Raw genomic sequence first — 12,240 nt, 5'->3', positions numbered from 1 at the left:
TTTCACCGCCCTGCGCCTCAATAGCCTCGTCTGAGAAGCAGCGTGGCTCAGTGGCAAGAGCCCGGGCTTGGGAGTCAGAAGTCATGGGTTCGAATCCCGACCCTGCCGCTTGTCAGCTGTGTGACTGTGGGCAAGTCACTTGACTTCTCTGGGCCTCAGTCACCTCATCTATAAAATGGGGATTCAGACTGTGAGCCTCACGTGGGACTACCTGATTGCTTTGTATCTACCCCAGCGCCTAGAACAGTGCTCTGCATAGAGTAAGCGCTTAACAAATACCAACATCATTATTATTATCTGTCAAACGGGGATTAGGACCGATAACCCCATGTAGGACGGGGACTGCGTCCAACCCCATTTTTTTGGTACCCAACCCAGTGCTTAGTACATTCCCCAACACATGGTAAGTGCTTAACAAATACCACAATTATTATTATTATGAGCAAGTATGTATGTATTATTGGTCACACAGCCTATGGCATTCATCTATGTTTTTTTGGTTTTGATCGTTTCTTCTTGTACCCTCATTGATTCATCCAGTTTTCCCCCTTCTGCCTGTCCCCCCCCCCCCCACTAACCTCTCTACTTTACATCTCTTTCCATCCCTCCTGCCTCATCCTGCTCTTTCTGCCTCTCCATTACCGATACGTTTCTCTTGGCCTTCTCTTCTGGGCCCAGAGAGCCCTACAGCTCTATCTCACATGCTCCTGGCCTAATCCCAGTAGTGCTACACACACAGTAACTGTTCAATAAATACGATTGGAATTATCAGTGGTAGTATTTGAGTGCTTACCGTGTGCAGAGTAAGTGCTTTACTAATTGCTTAGGACAGAAGAGTACCGCAGAGTTGGCAGACCAGTATCCCTGCCCACAAGGAGCTTACGGTCCGAAGGGGTGTGCAGACATTAAAATAAATTGTAGATATATACATAAGAGAGATGAAGGTGGGGTGAATATAAGGGCTTAAAAGGTACAGATCCAGGAGCATAGATGAGAGAGTGCATCACTTATGATGATGATGTTATTTAAGTGCTTACTATGTGCCAAGCACTGTTCTAAGCACTGGGGTAGGTATAAGGTAATCACAATCACAATCACAATCTTCATCCCCATTTTCCAGATGAGGTAACTCTAGGCACACAGAAGTTAAATGACTTGCCCAAGGTCACACAGCAGCCAAGTGGTGGAGCTCAGATTAAAACGCATGTCCTCTGCCTCCCAAACCTGTGCTCTTTCCACTGAGCCAAACTGCTTCTCAATAACAATAAACGGATGCATTCCCTGCCTATAACAACAACAACAGAAGGAGAAAGATATTAATATAAATAAATTACAGATATATACATAAGTGCTGTGGGGCTGGGCAGGGGGATGGATAAAGAGAGGCGACACAGGAGTGGGAGAATGGGAAAGGAGGAAGTAGGGAAAGCCTCTTGGAGGAGATGTGCCTTCAGTAAGTCTGTGAAGCAGGGCAGAGTAATTGTCTGTCAGCGTTGGTAGAGCACGGGCCTGGAAGTCAGAAGGACCTGGCTTCTGATCCCAGTTCTGCCACTTGTCTGCTAGGTGACCTTGGATGAGTCACCTCACTTCTCTGTGCCTCAGTCCCCTCATCTGCAAAACTGTAAGCCACATGTGAGACAGGGATTGTGCCCAACCTAAATAACCTGAATCTACCCCGGTGCTTAGTACAGTGCCTGGCACAAAGTACATGCTTAAGAAATACCACTAAAAAAATTTCCTAGTGCTTGAGTATTGTGTTCTGCAAAATGGCTGCTTGAGGAGCCCACAAAAGAGACGTAGAATGAGCAGAGAGATTGGAGGAGAACCAAGAGAGGACAGTGTCAGGGAAGCCGAAGAAGGATAACATTTCCAGGAGAAGGGGGTGGTCCACAGTGTCAAAGGCGGATGAGGGATCGAGGAGGATTAGGGTGGAGTTAGAGGCCACTGGATTTGGCAAGAAGGAAATCTTTGATGATCTTTGAGAAGGTGGTTTCTGTGGAATGAAGGGGACAGAAGCCAGATTGGAGGGGGTCAAGGAGAGAACGAGAGGAGAGGAACTTGAAACAGCGGGTTTAGACAACTCACTCAAGGAATTTGAAGAGGGGTGAGAACTGGAGGGAGCCATGGGCTCAAGGGAAGGGTTTTTTTAGGAGAGGGGAGACATGGGTGTTTTTCAAAGCAATATCAAACATTCAATGAAAGCAGTGTATGAAAGCTGAGGCCAATATCATGAATGGGGGGGGTGCCCAATAAAGCTTCAAAGATATGATGCTGATCCCGCAAAGCCCGTGAATGTTAGGGGCAAGTGAGGGTAAGAACAACAGAAACCTTGGAGGGGAGGTGCCTTGATAAACTTTGGTGTACTCCCCTCCCATGTGCTTCCAGGGACCCCCGCCCTCTCCTTCCTTTCCGCACCACAGCTGCATCCTCTGCCAACTCCAGCCCGTGGCCCCGTGGGTTCCCAGAAGCCTCGTGGAATGGACCTTTCCTAATTTATTAATTAATTATGGTATCTGTTAAGGACTTACTTTATGTCAACAACTGAGCGCTGAGATCAATCATGTGGGACACAGTCCCTGCCCTATATGGGGCTCCCAGGCTAAGTAGGAGGGAGAACGGATATTGAATCCCCATTTTATGGTTGCAGAAACTGAGGCCCAGAGAAACAAAGTGACTCACCCAAGGTCATACACCAGTCAGGTGGCAGAGCCCGTGGCCTTTCCTCCAGTTCAGAATGTCGGAAGCTGAACTCAACCAAAGGTCAGGGACAGGACACTGCAGGCCCTCAGGACCAAGGACTTCCCCATGACCTCCCCATCCCACCCTCTACTCACCACATCCCCAACTCCTGCTCTCGCCACCATGCCCAACTTCCATCCCCAGCAATGAACCCCTCCTCACATCCCCGCTCATCTCGGGGTATCTTCTGCCACCCCCAGCCCACCTCTCCAGTGAAATGTGGCCCATGGCAGCCTGGCTTCACTGTGGACAAACTTCTCTTTATCTTCGACCAGTTCCCCGACGCAGTCACTGCTCCTCTTTGTCACCACCAGACCTGGCTTCCTCAACGTCCCCCTATCGCTTCCCTGGGGGTGGGGGGGGGGCTTCACTTCCCGAGTCACTGGGAAAGAGGCACGAGACAGCCCGGTCCTCGCCGTCCAGTGCCGCTCTGGCCCCATCCCAGGCCTCCCCACCCCGGACCATCTCTTCATTCATTCAATCGTATTTAATGAGCGCTTATTGTGTGCAGAGCACTGTATTAAGTGCTTGGAAAGTACAATTCAGCAACAGATAGAGCCAATCCTTGCCCATAACGGTCTCACAGTCTAGAAGGGGGGGAGACAGACATCAAAACGAGTCACTAGGCATCAGTAGCATCATTATATATAAATGGAATTATAGATATATGCCCATTATTAATAAAAAGTCAAATTATAATTATAAATATGGACATATATACACAAGGGCTGTGGGGCAGGGAGGGGGTTAGAGCAAAGGGAGTGAGTCGGGGTGACAGGGAAGGGAGGAGGAGCAGAGGAAAAGGGATGCTTAGTCTGGGAAGGCCTCGGGAGGAAGTGAGCTTTCAGTAGGGTTTTGAAGTGGAGAAGTGTGCTAGTTTGGCAGATTTGAGGAGGGCCTTCCAGGCAAAAGGGAGGAGGTGGACCAGGGGTGACGGCGGGACAGGCGAGAACGAGGCACAGTGAGAAGGCTAGCACCAGAAGAGCGGAGTGTGCGGGCGGGGCTGTAGAAGGAGAGAAGGGAGGTGAGGTAGGAGGGGGCAAGGGGATGGAGAGCTTTGAAGCCAATAGTGAGCAGTTTTTGCTGGATTCAGAGGTGGATAGGCAACCACTAGAGATTTTTGAGGAGAGGGGTGACATGCCCAAACATTTCTGAGGAAAGATAATCCGGGCAACATAGACTGAAGTGGGGAGAGGCAGGAGGCTGGGAGATCAGAAAGGAGGCTGATCCAGTGATCCAGTCGGGATATGATGAGTGATTGTACTAACGTGGTAGCGGTTTGGATGGAGAGGAAAGAGCAGATCTTGGCGATGTTGTGAAGGGGAGATCTGCAGGTTTTGGTGAGGGATTGGATGTGTGGGGTGAATGAGAGAGCGGAGTCAAGGATGACACCGAGGTTGCGGGCTCGTGAGTCCGGAAGGATGGTAGTGCCGTCCACAGTGATGGGAAAGTCAGGGAGAGGACAGGGTTTGGGAGGGAAGATAAGGAGCTCAGTCTTGGACACGTTGAGTCTGGCGGGCAGACATCCAGGTGGATACGTCCTGAAGGCAGGAGGAGATGCGAGCCTGGAGGGAGGAAGAGAGAACAGGGGAGGAGATATAGATTTGGGTATCATCCTCTGAAGCCCACATCACTATCATCTACTTCCCGCTCCTACTTCTAGTTACAGTGATCTACCATCCCACTGGCCCCACCTTCGGTTTTCTGAGTAGTTTCGATGCCCTGTTGACCTTCCTTCTCTCCTCCTCCCCTGCATTGGTCCCCAGCCACTTCAACAACCAGTGGACGTTCCTGAAGAGCCCTTGGCCTCCCGCTTGGTCTCACTCTTCAACTGTGCCTATCTCCTGCTCCACCCCACCTCACCTCACCGACCCAGAAACCCGGCCCTGATCTGCGTCTCACCACCACCATATCGAATCTCAGCAACTCTGAAGAGACCCTTCTAACCCATCTTTTCGGCCATATTCCCTACTTCCACCACCCACCGCTAGACTGTTCCTCCCCCAGAGACCTCTGACACCTGCAACCCCAGCCCACTTACCTCAGGACGTCGTGCTTTATTTGAATCCCCTTCCCAATTGCCCCCCATCTCTCGTGTGCGGATTCAGCCCTTCGACTCCAGCCTCTCCATCGAGCAATTCCCTCAGCCCGCTTTCCTTCTATCAGGGATCAGTGGAGATGGTGCAGTTGGCAGAAGTCCAGACATCAGGACAACTTCAGTCACTTCAAATTCATTCTTACCTGCTGTAACTCTGCCCTCTCTTCTGCTCAACAATCTGATTTCACCTCCCTCACCGTCGCCCGTGTGCACAGTACTCACTTACTATTCCATCCTCACCTCACCTGCACCCAATCAGCAATGTGTGCAGAGCACCGTACTAAGCATTTGGGAGAGCACGGTACGACAGAGTTGGTGGACACATCCCCTGCCCACAATGAACGTATGGTCTAGAGGGGGAGACAGACTTCCAGACTTCTAATTCTCTCCTGACACCCCCAAGCTCACCCCTTTTGCTTGCCCTTCATGACCCTGCCCACTACTTTGTTGACAAAATCCAAATCAATCAATCAGTGATATTTATTTATTGGGAGAATATAATACAAAGGAGTGGATAGTTGTGTTCTCCATCGACAAGAAGCTTACAGTCCAGAGTCCGAATCGTTAGGCGTGAGCTCCCCCCAGTCTCCCCCTCTCCTCCCGAGTTCCACCCACTCCCACATTTACTCTTTCACCTTTCTTGGTCATCTCTAAAGGGAAAATCTCCCAACAGCTTTCAGAATGGCCCACCACTCCCTGGTGCTTTGACCCCATCCTTTCCTACCTCTTAAAAGCCTTTCCTCGTATTTTTTTCCCGTCACCGCCATTTTCACCCCCTCACTCTCTAACTTCTTCTCATCTGCCTTAAAATAAACCCATGTCTCTTCTCTCCGAAAAAACCTCCCCCCGGCCCCAAAGCACCACTTCCTCCTCTCTCTCCCTCCACTCTGGCCAAGCTTCCTTCAACTTCTTCTCTTCCAACTCCATCCCTGATCCCCTACAATTAAGTTTCTGTCTCTTTCACGCCACTGAGACCACCCTCTCCACGTTCAATCAAGAGCACAGGCCTGGGAGTCAGGGAAAAGCCCCCCTTTCCCTCCACATCACCTCGCCCCAAATCGCTCCCTTTGCTCTACACCCCCTCTCTCTGCCCCACGGCAGTCATGTATATATGTACGTATCTATTATTCTGTTTATATCGATGCCCGTTTACTTGTTCTGATGCGTAGATATCTATCATCCCATTTATTTATATCGATGTCTGCTTACTCATTTTGATGTCCGTCTCCCCCCTTCTAGACTGTAGGCCCGGTGTGGGCGGGGATGGTCTCTCTTTATTGCTGAGTTGTACTTTCCAAGCGCTTAGTGCAGTGCTCAGCACACCGGAGGCGCTCAATAAAGACGAATGAATGAATGAACGAACGAACGTGGGTTCCAATCCCAGCTCTGCCACTTGTCTGCTGGGTGACCTTGGGCAAGTCACGTCGCTTCTCTGGGCCTCCGTCTCCTCATCCGTAAAATGGGGATTAAAAATGGGAGCCCTCTGTGGGACGGGGCCCGGGTCCAACCCGATCACCCTGTATCCACTCCAGTGCTTAGGATGGCGCTTGGCACGTGGTAAGCGCTTAACAACTACGGCAATTAGTATTATTATTCCTCCTAATTGGAGGGAAGTTATACGTCATTTTATAACGTATAAACCCAGCCCGCCCCATCCGACCGTATCGGTGTGAAAACGGAAGACCCAAGGCCGCTTGGTTCGAGGGGTGATTGACAGCAGCCTCGCTGATGGAAAAGCTTCAGGCAGGCCATCGCCGCCTGACGTTCCCGCCCCGTCACGTGCCTCCCTGCGCGCGCGCTCTCTCGGCCCTCGCCCCCCGTCACGTGTCCGCCCTCCTCGCGCGCCTGCGCTCTCTCGGCCCTCGCCCCCCGTCACGTGTCCGCCCTCCTCGCGCGCCTGCGCTCTCTCGGCCCTCGCCCCCTCCCCCCCCGTCACGTGTCTCCCCCTCCTCTCCGCCCGCCCGTTTCACGTCCCATTGTTCGCTCGGGCCGTCTCCCCGCCGCCCTTTTCCGCTTCCACTTCCGGGTGAGGGGGCGCGGGCGGCGCCGTTGCCATGGTAACGGGCGGAGGCGGGAGCGCGCTGGGCCCGGCCGGCCGGGCAGCGGCGGGGAGAGAGGCGCCGCCGGCCAGGTCGACGACGGGACGGGGCCCCCCGGGACTCCCCGGGACCCCCCGGGACCCCCCGGGACCCCGGCGACCTCCCCCCCAGACACACCCTCGCATACACCCCAGCATTTGGGCCCCGGAGCCCCTCTGGGTGGGGAGGGGGCCGGACAGCGGACAGTCAGTCCATGCTATTCACTGAGCGCCAGCTAGGTGCAGGGCGCTGCACTAAGCGCTTGGGAGGCAGTCGTATTTTCAGGAGTCTCAAGAACTTCCTTCCATCAGTGGTATTGAGCGCGCATCAATAATAATAATGATGGTATTTGTTGAGCTCAGTGTGGGATCTATCTTAATTCATCAACTGACTAATGATAGTATCTGTGAAGCTCGTTGTGGGGATTTGTTGAGCTCAATGTGGGATCTGTCTTAATCAATTGATTAATAATAATGTCTGCGAAGCTCGATGTGGGATCTATCTCATTCATACATTCAATGGTATTTATTGAGCGCTTACTATGTGCAGAGCACTGGACTAAGCGCTTGGAATGGGCAAATCGGCAACGGATAGAGACAGTCCCTGCCCATTGACGGGCTTACAGTCTAATCACGGCCTTACAGTCTAATCTATCTTAATCAATTGATTAATAATAGTATCTGAAGCTCGATGTGGGACCTATCTTAATTGATTAGTAATGGTATTTGTTAAGCACTTACTATGGACCAGGCACTGCTCTAAGCGCTGGGGTAAATACAAGGTCATCAAGTCGTCCCACATGGGGCGCACAGTCTCAGTCCCCTTTTACAGATGAGGGAACTGAGGCACAGAGAAGTGACTCGCCCAAAGTCACTCAGCTGATGTGGCGGGGTGGGGATTAGAACCCACGACCTTCTGACTCCCAAGCCCGTGCTGCTTACCACAATCAGTAATGATGCTGGTATTCGTTAAACACTTACTATGTGCCGAGCACTGTTCTAAGCGCTGGGGTAGATACAGGGTAATCAGGTGGTCCCACTTGAGGCTCACAGTCTTCATCCCCATTTTACAGATGAGGTAACGGAGGCACCGAGAAGTCAAGTGACTTGCCCAAAGTCACACAGCTGACAGGTGGCGAAGCCGGCATTAGAACCCATGACCTCTGACTCCTAAGCCTGTGTTCTTTCCCCTGAGCCACGTTGCTTCGCTGTGTACACAATCAGTACAGCGCACTGAACTAAATTCATTCAGTAATGTTTATTGAGCGCTTACTGTGTGCAGAGCACTATACTAAGCATTTGGGAGAGTACAATTCAGTGCTTGGAAGAGTAAAACAGAATTAGAGGCCCGTCCCCTACCCACCACGTGTGCCCATTTATAACCGTTTCTCTTTTTCCATGAAGAAATAGGACCCAGGCTTGAAAATGGAGATGTACGAGACCCTTGGAAAAGTGGGAGAGGGAAGCTATGGCACAGTCATGAAGTGTAAGCATAAGGAAACCGGGCAGATAGTGGCCATAAAGATATTTTATGAGAAACCAGAAAAATCTGTGAACAAAATTGCAATGAGAGAAATAAAGTTCCTAAAGGTTTGCTTCTTTTGCTTTAATTGCTCTATAAATCAAAAGAGAAATTGCCGGGAAAGAAAATTTGCATCGTTATTAGGATATATCAATAATTCAAGCACTATTAAACGCAATAGAAGGAAAACAGGTTTCACGCCATGCCTATTTTATTGCTGAACTTTTACGATTTTAAAGCGATAAAACCTTTGGAAATAGGTTTTAATGGAAAGGTAAACGATGTGTCTAATCCTTTTGAATCTGAAGCCCCTTCATATGATTCGTACATAGACTGTAAATATACATGAAGCTGTTTTAACCTAAAAATGTGGCCTATTCTATGAACCAGGTGTCTTTACTAACGTCACTGATGTTAAAACAATTCCTAAACACTCAACAATGCATTACGTTCCCTAGGATGGAGGAAAAAGAAAAGAGACCTCCTCGAAAACTTGCTTCACGGTGTTTGCCCCTGTTTTTATTTAAGAATGATTTAACACCGACTGTCCCATTTGGATAATCTGGACTTGGTTTAGTTCAGACTATAGCGGCAGTGCCTGCCCACTTTAAACAGATCTAATCTCTATACTGTAAATTCACTGTGGGCAGGGAATGTGTCTGTTGTTGTACTCTCCCAAGCGCTTAGTACAGTGCTCTGCACACAGTAAGCACTCAATAAATACAATTGAATGAATGGTCCATGTGGTTCTCTGAATTCATCTAATACTAAGAAATTCAAATATAAAATAAATTCTTATTGAGCACTTACTGTGTGCAGCGCACTGTACTAAGCACTTGTATGTAACCTCTGCCTACTTTATAGATCAGTAGGGCTTAACTTACATTCATCTGTGGACATGGTTTGCCCAGGCCAGTGGGTTAATCCCAGAATTATAATGGATGTGAGGGCTTCTTTGATATTTAATTACTGCATTTGTTTTATGAGTGAACTGCCCAGTGCTGTGTTACTACAGATAAGTTATTACTGCTATGCAGTCTTGATGGTGATCTACATTTACGTTTTATCCAGTCTCTTCGGGGCTCTTCAGTCACTTTGAAAACATGATACATTTGAAGTATGATAGGTGTGTGTGGGGAAATATGTATTGTCAAAGTTGTGGCTGGTAATATAAAAAATGTTAGTCTCCAGGTTTGGCTTTCCTATTTTAATTAGGATCGTAACTCGTTATCAGCAGAGTGCTCAAAATCCCTCTTCTGATTTGACTGAAGTTCAGCTCACTGGATTTTAAAATTTAGTTTCCTGTAAACTATCATTTAGTGTGTCATTGGAGAGTCCTGAGCTCTCTGCTGTCCACCATCAGCTCCCAACTTGTGCTGTGATTTGATGATATTCAGAAAAATGTGGCAATGATGAAGCAGCGTGGCCAAGTGGAGAGAGCATGGGCCTGGGAGTCAGGAGGACCTGGGTTCCAATCCCGTCTCTGCCACTTGTCTGCTGTGTGACCTTGGCCAAGTCACTTCACTACTCTGGGCCTTCAGTTACCTCATCTGTAAAATGGGGTTTAGGACTGTGAGCCCCACGTGGAGCCGGGGCAGTGTCCAACCTGAGTAGCTTTTATCTACCCCAGTGCTTAGTGCCCGTACAGTGCCTGGCATGTAGTAAGCGCTTAACAAATACCATAAAAAATAGGAAAAGAGATGTGATGTGATAAAAATGCTTGCAGACAGTAATACGGACATTTATTAAGTGCCTACTGTGTGCCAAGTAGAGCTAAAACAATCAGATTTAAACTCCACCCTTGTCTCTTGCAGGACTCACAACACAACCTAAAAGTAGTGAGAGCAGGTATCTTATCCTCAATTTATAGATGAGTAAACTGAGGCTGTATCTTATCCTCAATTTACAGATGAGTAAACTGAGGCTCACACGTTAAGCCCCTGACAGAACGGGGACTAGAACTGAAATCAGTTTACGCCCCTGTCCCCATGCTCTTATTCATTCATTCATTCATTCAATAGTATTTATTGAGCGCTTACTATGTGCAGAGCACTGTACTAAGCTCTTGGAATATACAACCAGGCCACACTGCCTCCCTCCAACATCTTGCTCCCAAGACCCTTGATTTTTTTCCCCCCTCAGATGACTCACCTGGGATCTTATTGAGCTGCCATTAGTTAATTTTTCAATTTTTTTTTTTTTGCTATATGCAGAGCACTATAGTAAGTGGTTGGGAGGGTATAATGCAATAGAGTCCTTTAACCCTATCACTGCTCTCGTCTTTCATATAAGAAAGACTAAGCAGGAAGCCAGTGACATCCCTAAGTTTGAGAAGGTAATTCTGCAGCGTCCAAAGACTTCGTAATGTCAGCTTGGTGTCTCTGCACTACACCCAGATCTTGCTAACCTAGGGTTCAGAAACAGGAATAAAAAAGGACACTGGCATGGGGATTTGGGAATGTTTATCTATCAGTCACCTTAAAAGGACTTTGAGAGAGAAATTGCAAAATGCATCAGTTGAGAGTCAGTGGAAAAATCCATGACATTTGCCAACCAGAGTAAATCCAAGGTTTTTGCTGTTCTATGTTTAATAAACTTATGAATGCAATCTTATAAATACATCCACCTTTGTTCAGTTGAGTGTAATGTAAAACTCAACTATTTTTTGGAGAAGGAAAAAGGAGAGAATAGGACAATTAAACCCAGTTTATCTCCCTTAGAATGCATATAGCTTTACCTTTTGATATAATTCCAGAACAATGTTTTTTATAGAGCAAGAAATCCCAACAATAAGCCCAGGACCATTTTAAAGTACAATAAGGTGTCATCCTGAATGTTTTATTTCTAAAGTCATTCTGATAAAATTAAACCCTGTAAGCATCTTTCCCCCAACCCCACAAAAGGTTTTCTGTGAAGGAAACCGATGTCTGCAACTGTCTCATTTTTCCAATAATAGCTGAACCTTGGAATTAATTAGGGAGTTGTGGCCAGTGACTCAGGACCATAAATCATCCAACATGGATTTCTGTTTGTTTTAATTGATGTCCACTGTAAAATCCTGAAATAATTTTACAATGAGGAGTTTTAGAACTAAGGAACAATTTTAGAAATCTTTTATATCATCCCAAGCTGACCCAGAGTTCTCTGTATTTTTTGGACAGTGCAGTAAGGCAAGGCCACCTCTCTCCAGCCCCAAAGATAAGTACTGTACACATGCTGTCATTCAGTTCCTACTGCGATCAGTTCGCTCTTTCAATTGTATTTAAAGCGCTTACTGTATGCAGATTACTGTACTAAGTGCTTGTGATCAGTTGCAATTAAATGCCCAGTTGACTGATGGAATAATGTGTCCTAGGGAAGTTCTAGATGATCTAGAGTCACAGAAAGCCAATTATCCAGATGTTGGCATGCCAAATAGACTGATTTACACTCCCCTCCCCCCGCCAAAAAAAACACCCCAAACTTATTCTGGGTGATTAAAGAAAGTCCTAATATCTGAATCTTTTGGGCCCGCCCATCTAAAATAACTAAGCCCAGTATTGTCTGGATATGCACATGTACCTGAAATGGTATCATTTCAAATAGTTGGGAGAATCATCATTCAGAGGAAGTTGCTTCATTTAGCTGGTTGCCCAAGATGTACAAGATAAGGTGGTTTGTGTTTCCTTTCTGTTGCTCTTTAGAATTTAGGTAATGATGAGCCTGTGGTAATTCTGCAACTTGCTTATCTTTTGTCCTTCAGAGGTAAAAGGAATTAAATGTTTTGCTCTTGGGCTGGGTAAAATCCCGGGCAGTGTTTGGGCA

At 47.8% G+C, this 12,240-nt stretch overlaps 1 protein-coding gene and 1 long non-coding RNA gene across 9 annotated transcripts in view; one reads left to right on the top strand and one right to left on the bottom strand.

Annotated features, from left to right (window-relative positions):
* Positions 1-4,263: 4,263 nt before the first annotated feature.
* On the bottom strand, positions 4,264-6,086 carry LOC103170580. Its single transcript, XR_486279.2, has 3 exons — positions 6,047-6,086; positions 4,781-4,898; positions 4,264-4,304 (listed from the first exon to the last, which is right to left on the bottom strand). It is a non-coding gene; the product is annotated as an uncharacterized LOC103170580 (long non-coding RNA).
* A 756-nt stretch (positions 6,087-6,842) lies between these two features.
* Positions 6,843-12,240, top strand: part of CDKL3 (cyclin dependent kinase like 3) — an 85,057-nt gene continuing 79,659 nt past the window's right edge. For 4 of the 8 annotated variants that reach the window (XM_029051498.2, XM_029051497.2, XM_029051496.2 and 1 more), the window contains exons 1-2: positions 6,891-6,968; positions 8,319-8,504. In XM_029051498.2, the coding sequence (XP_028907331.1) occupies positions 8,340-8,504 (165 nt within the window). In that variant the 5' untranslated portion in view covers positions 6,891-6,968; positions 8,319-8,339. The other 4 variants (XM_029051495.2, XM_029051499.2, XM_029051493.2 and 1 more) reach the window with 4 other exon arrangements.

Source organism: Ornithorhynchus anatinus, chromosome X1 (assembly GCF_004115215.2).
Source record: "Ornithorhynchus anatinus isolate Pmale09 chromosome X1, mOrnAna1.pri.v4, whole genome shotgun sequence".
Classification (NCBI taxonomy): domain Eukaryota; kingdom Metazoa; phylum Chordata; class Mammalia; order Monotremata; family Ornithorhynchidae; genus Ornithorhynchus; species Ornithorhynchus anatinus.
The sequence above is the reverse complement of the archived record's forward strand: the minus strand, read 5'-3'. Positions and strand labels throughout refer to the sequence as shown.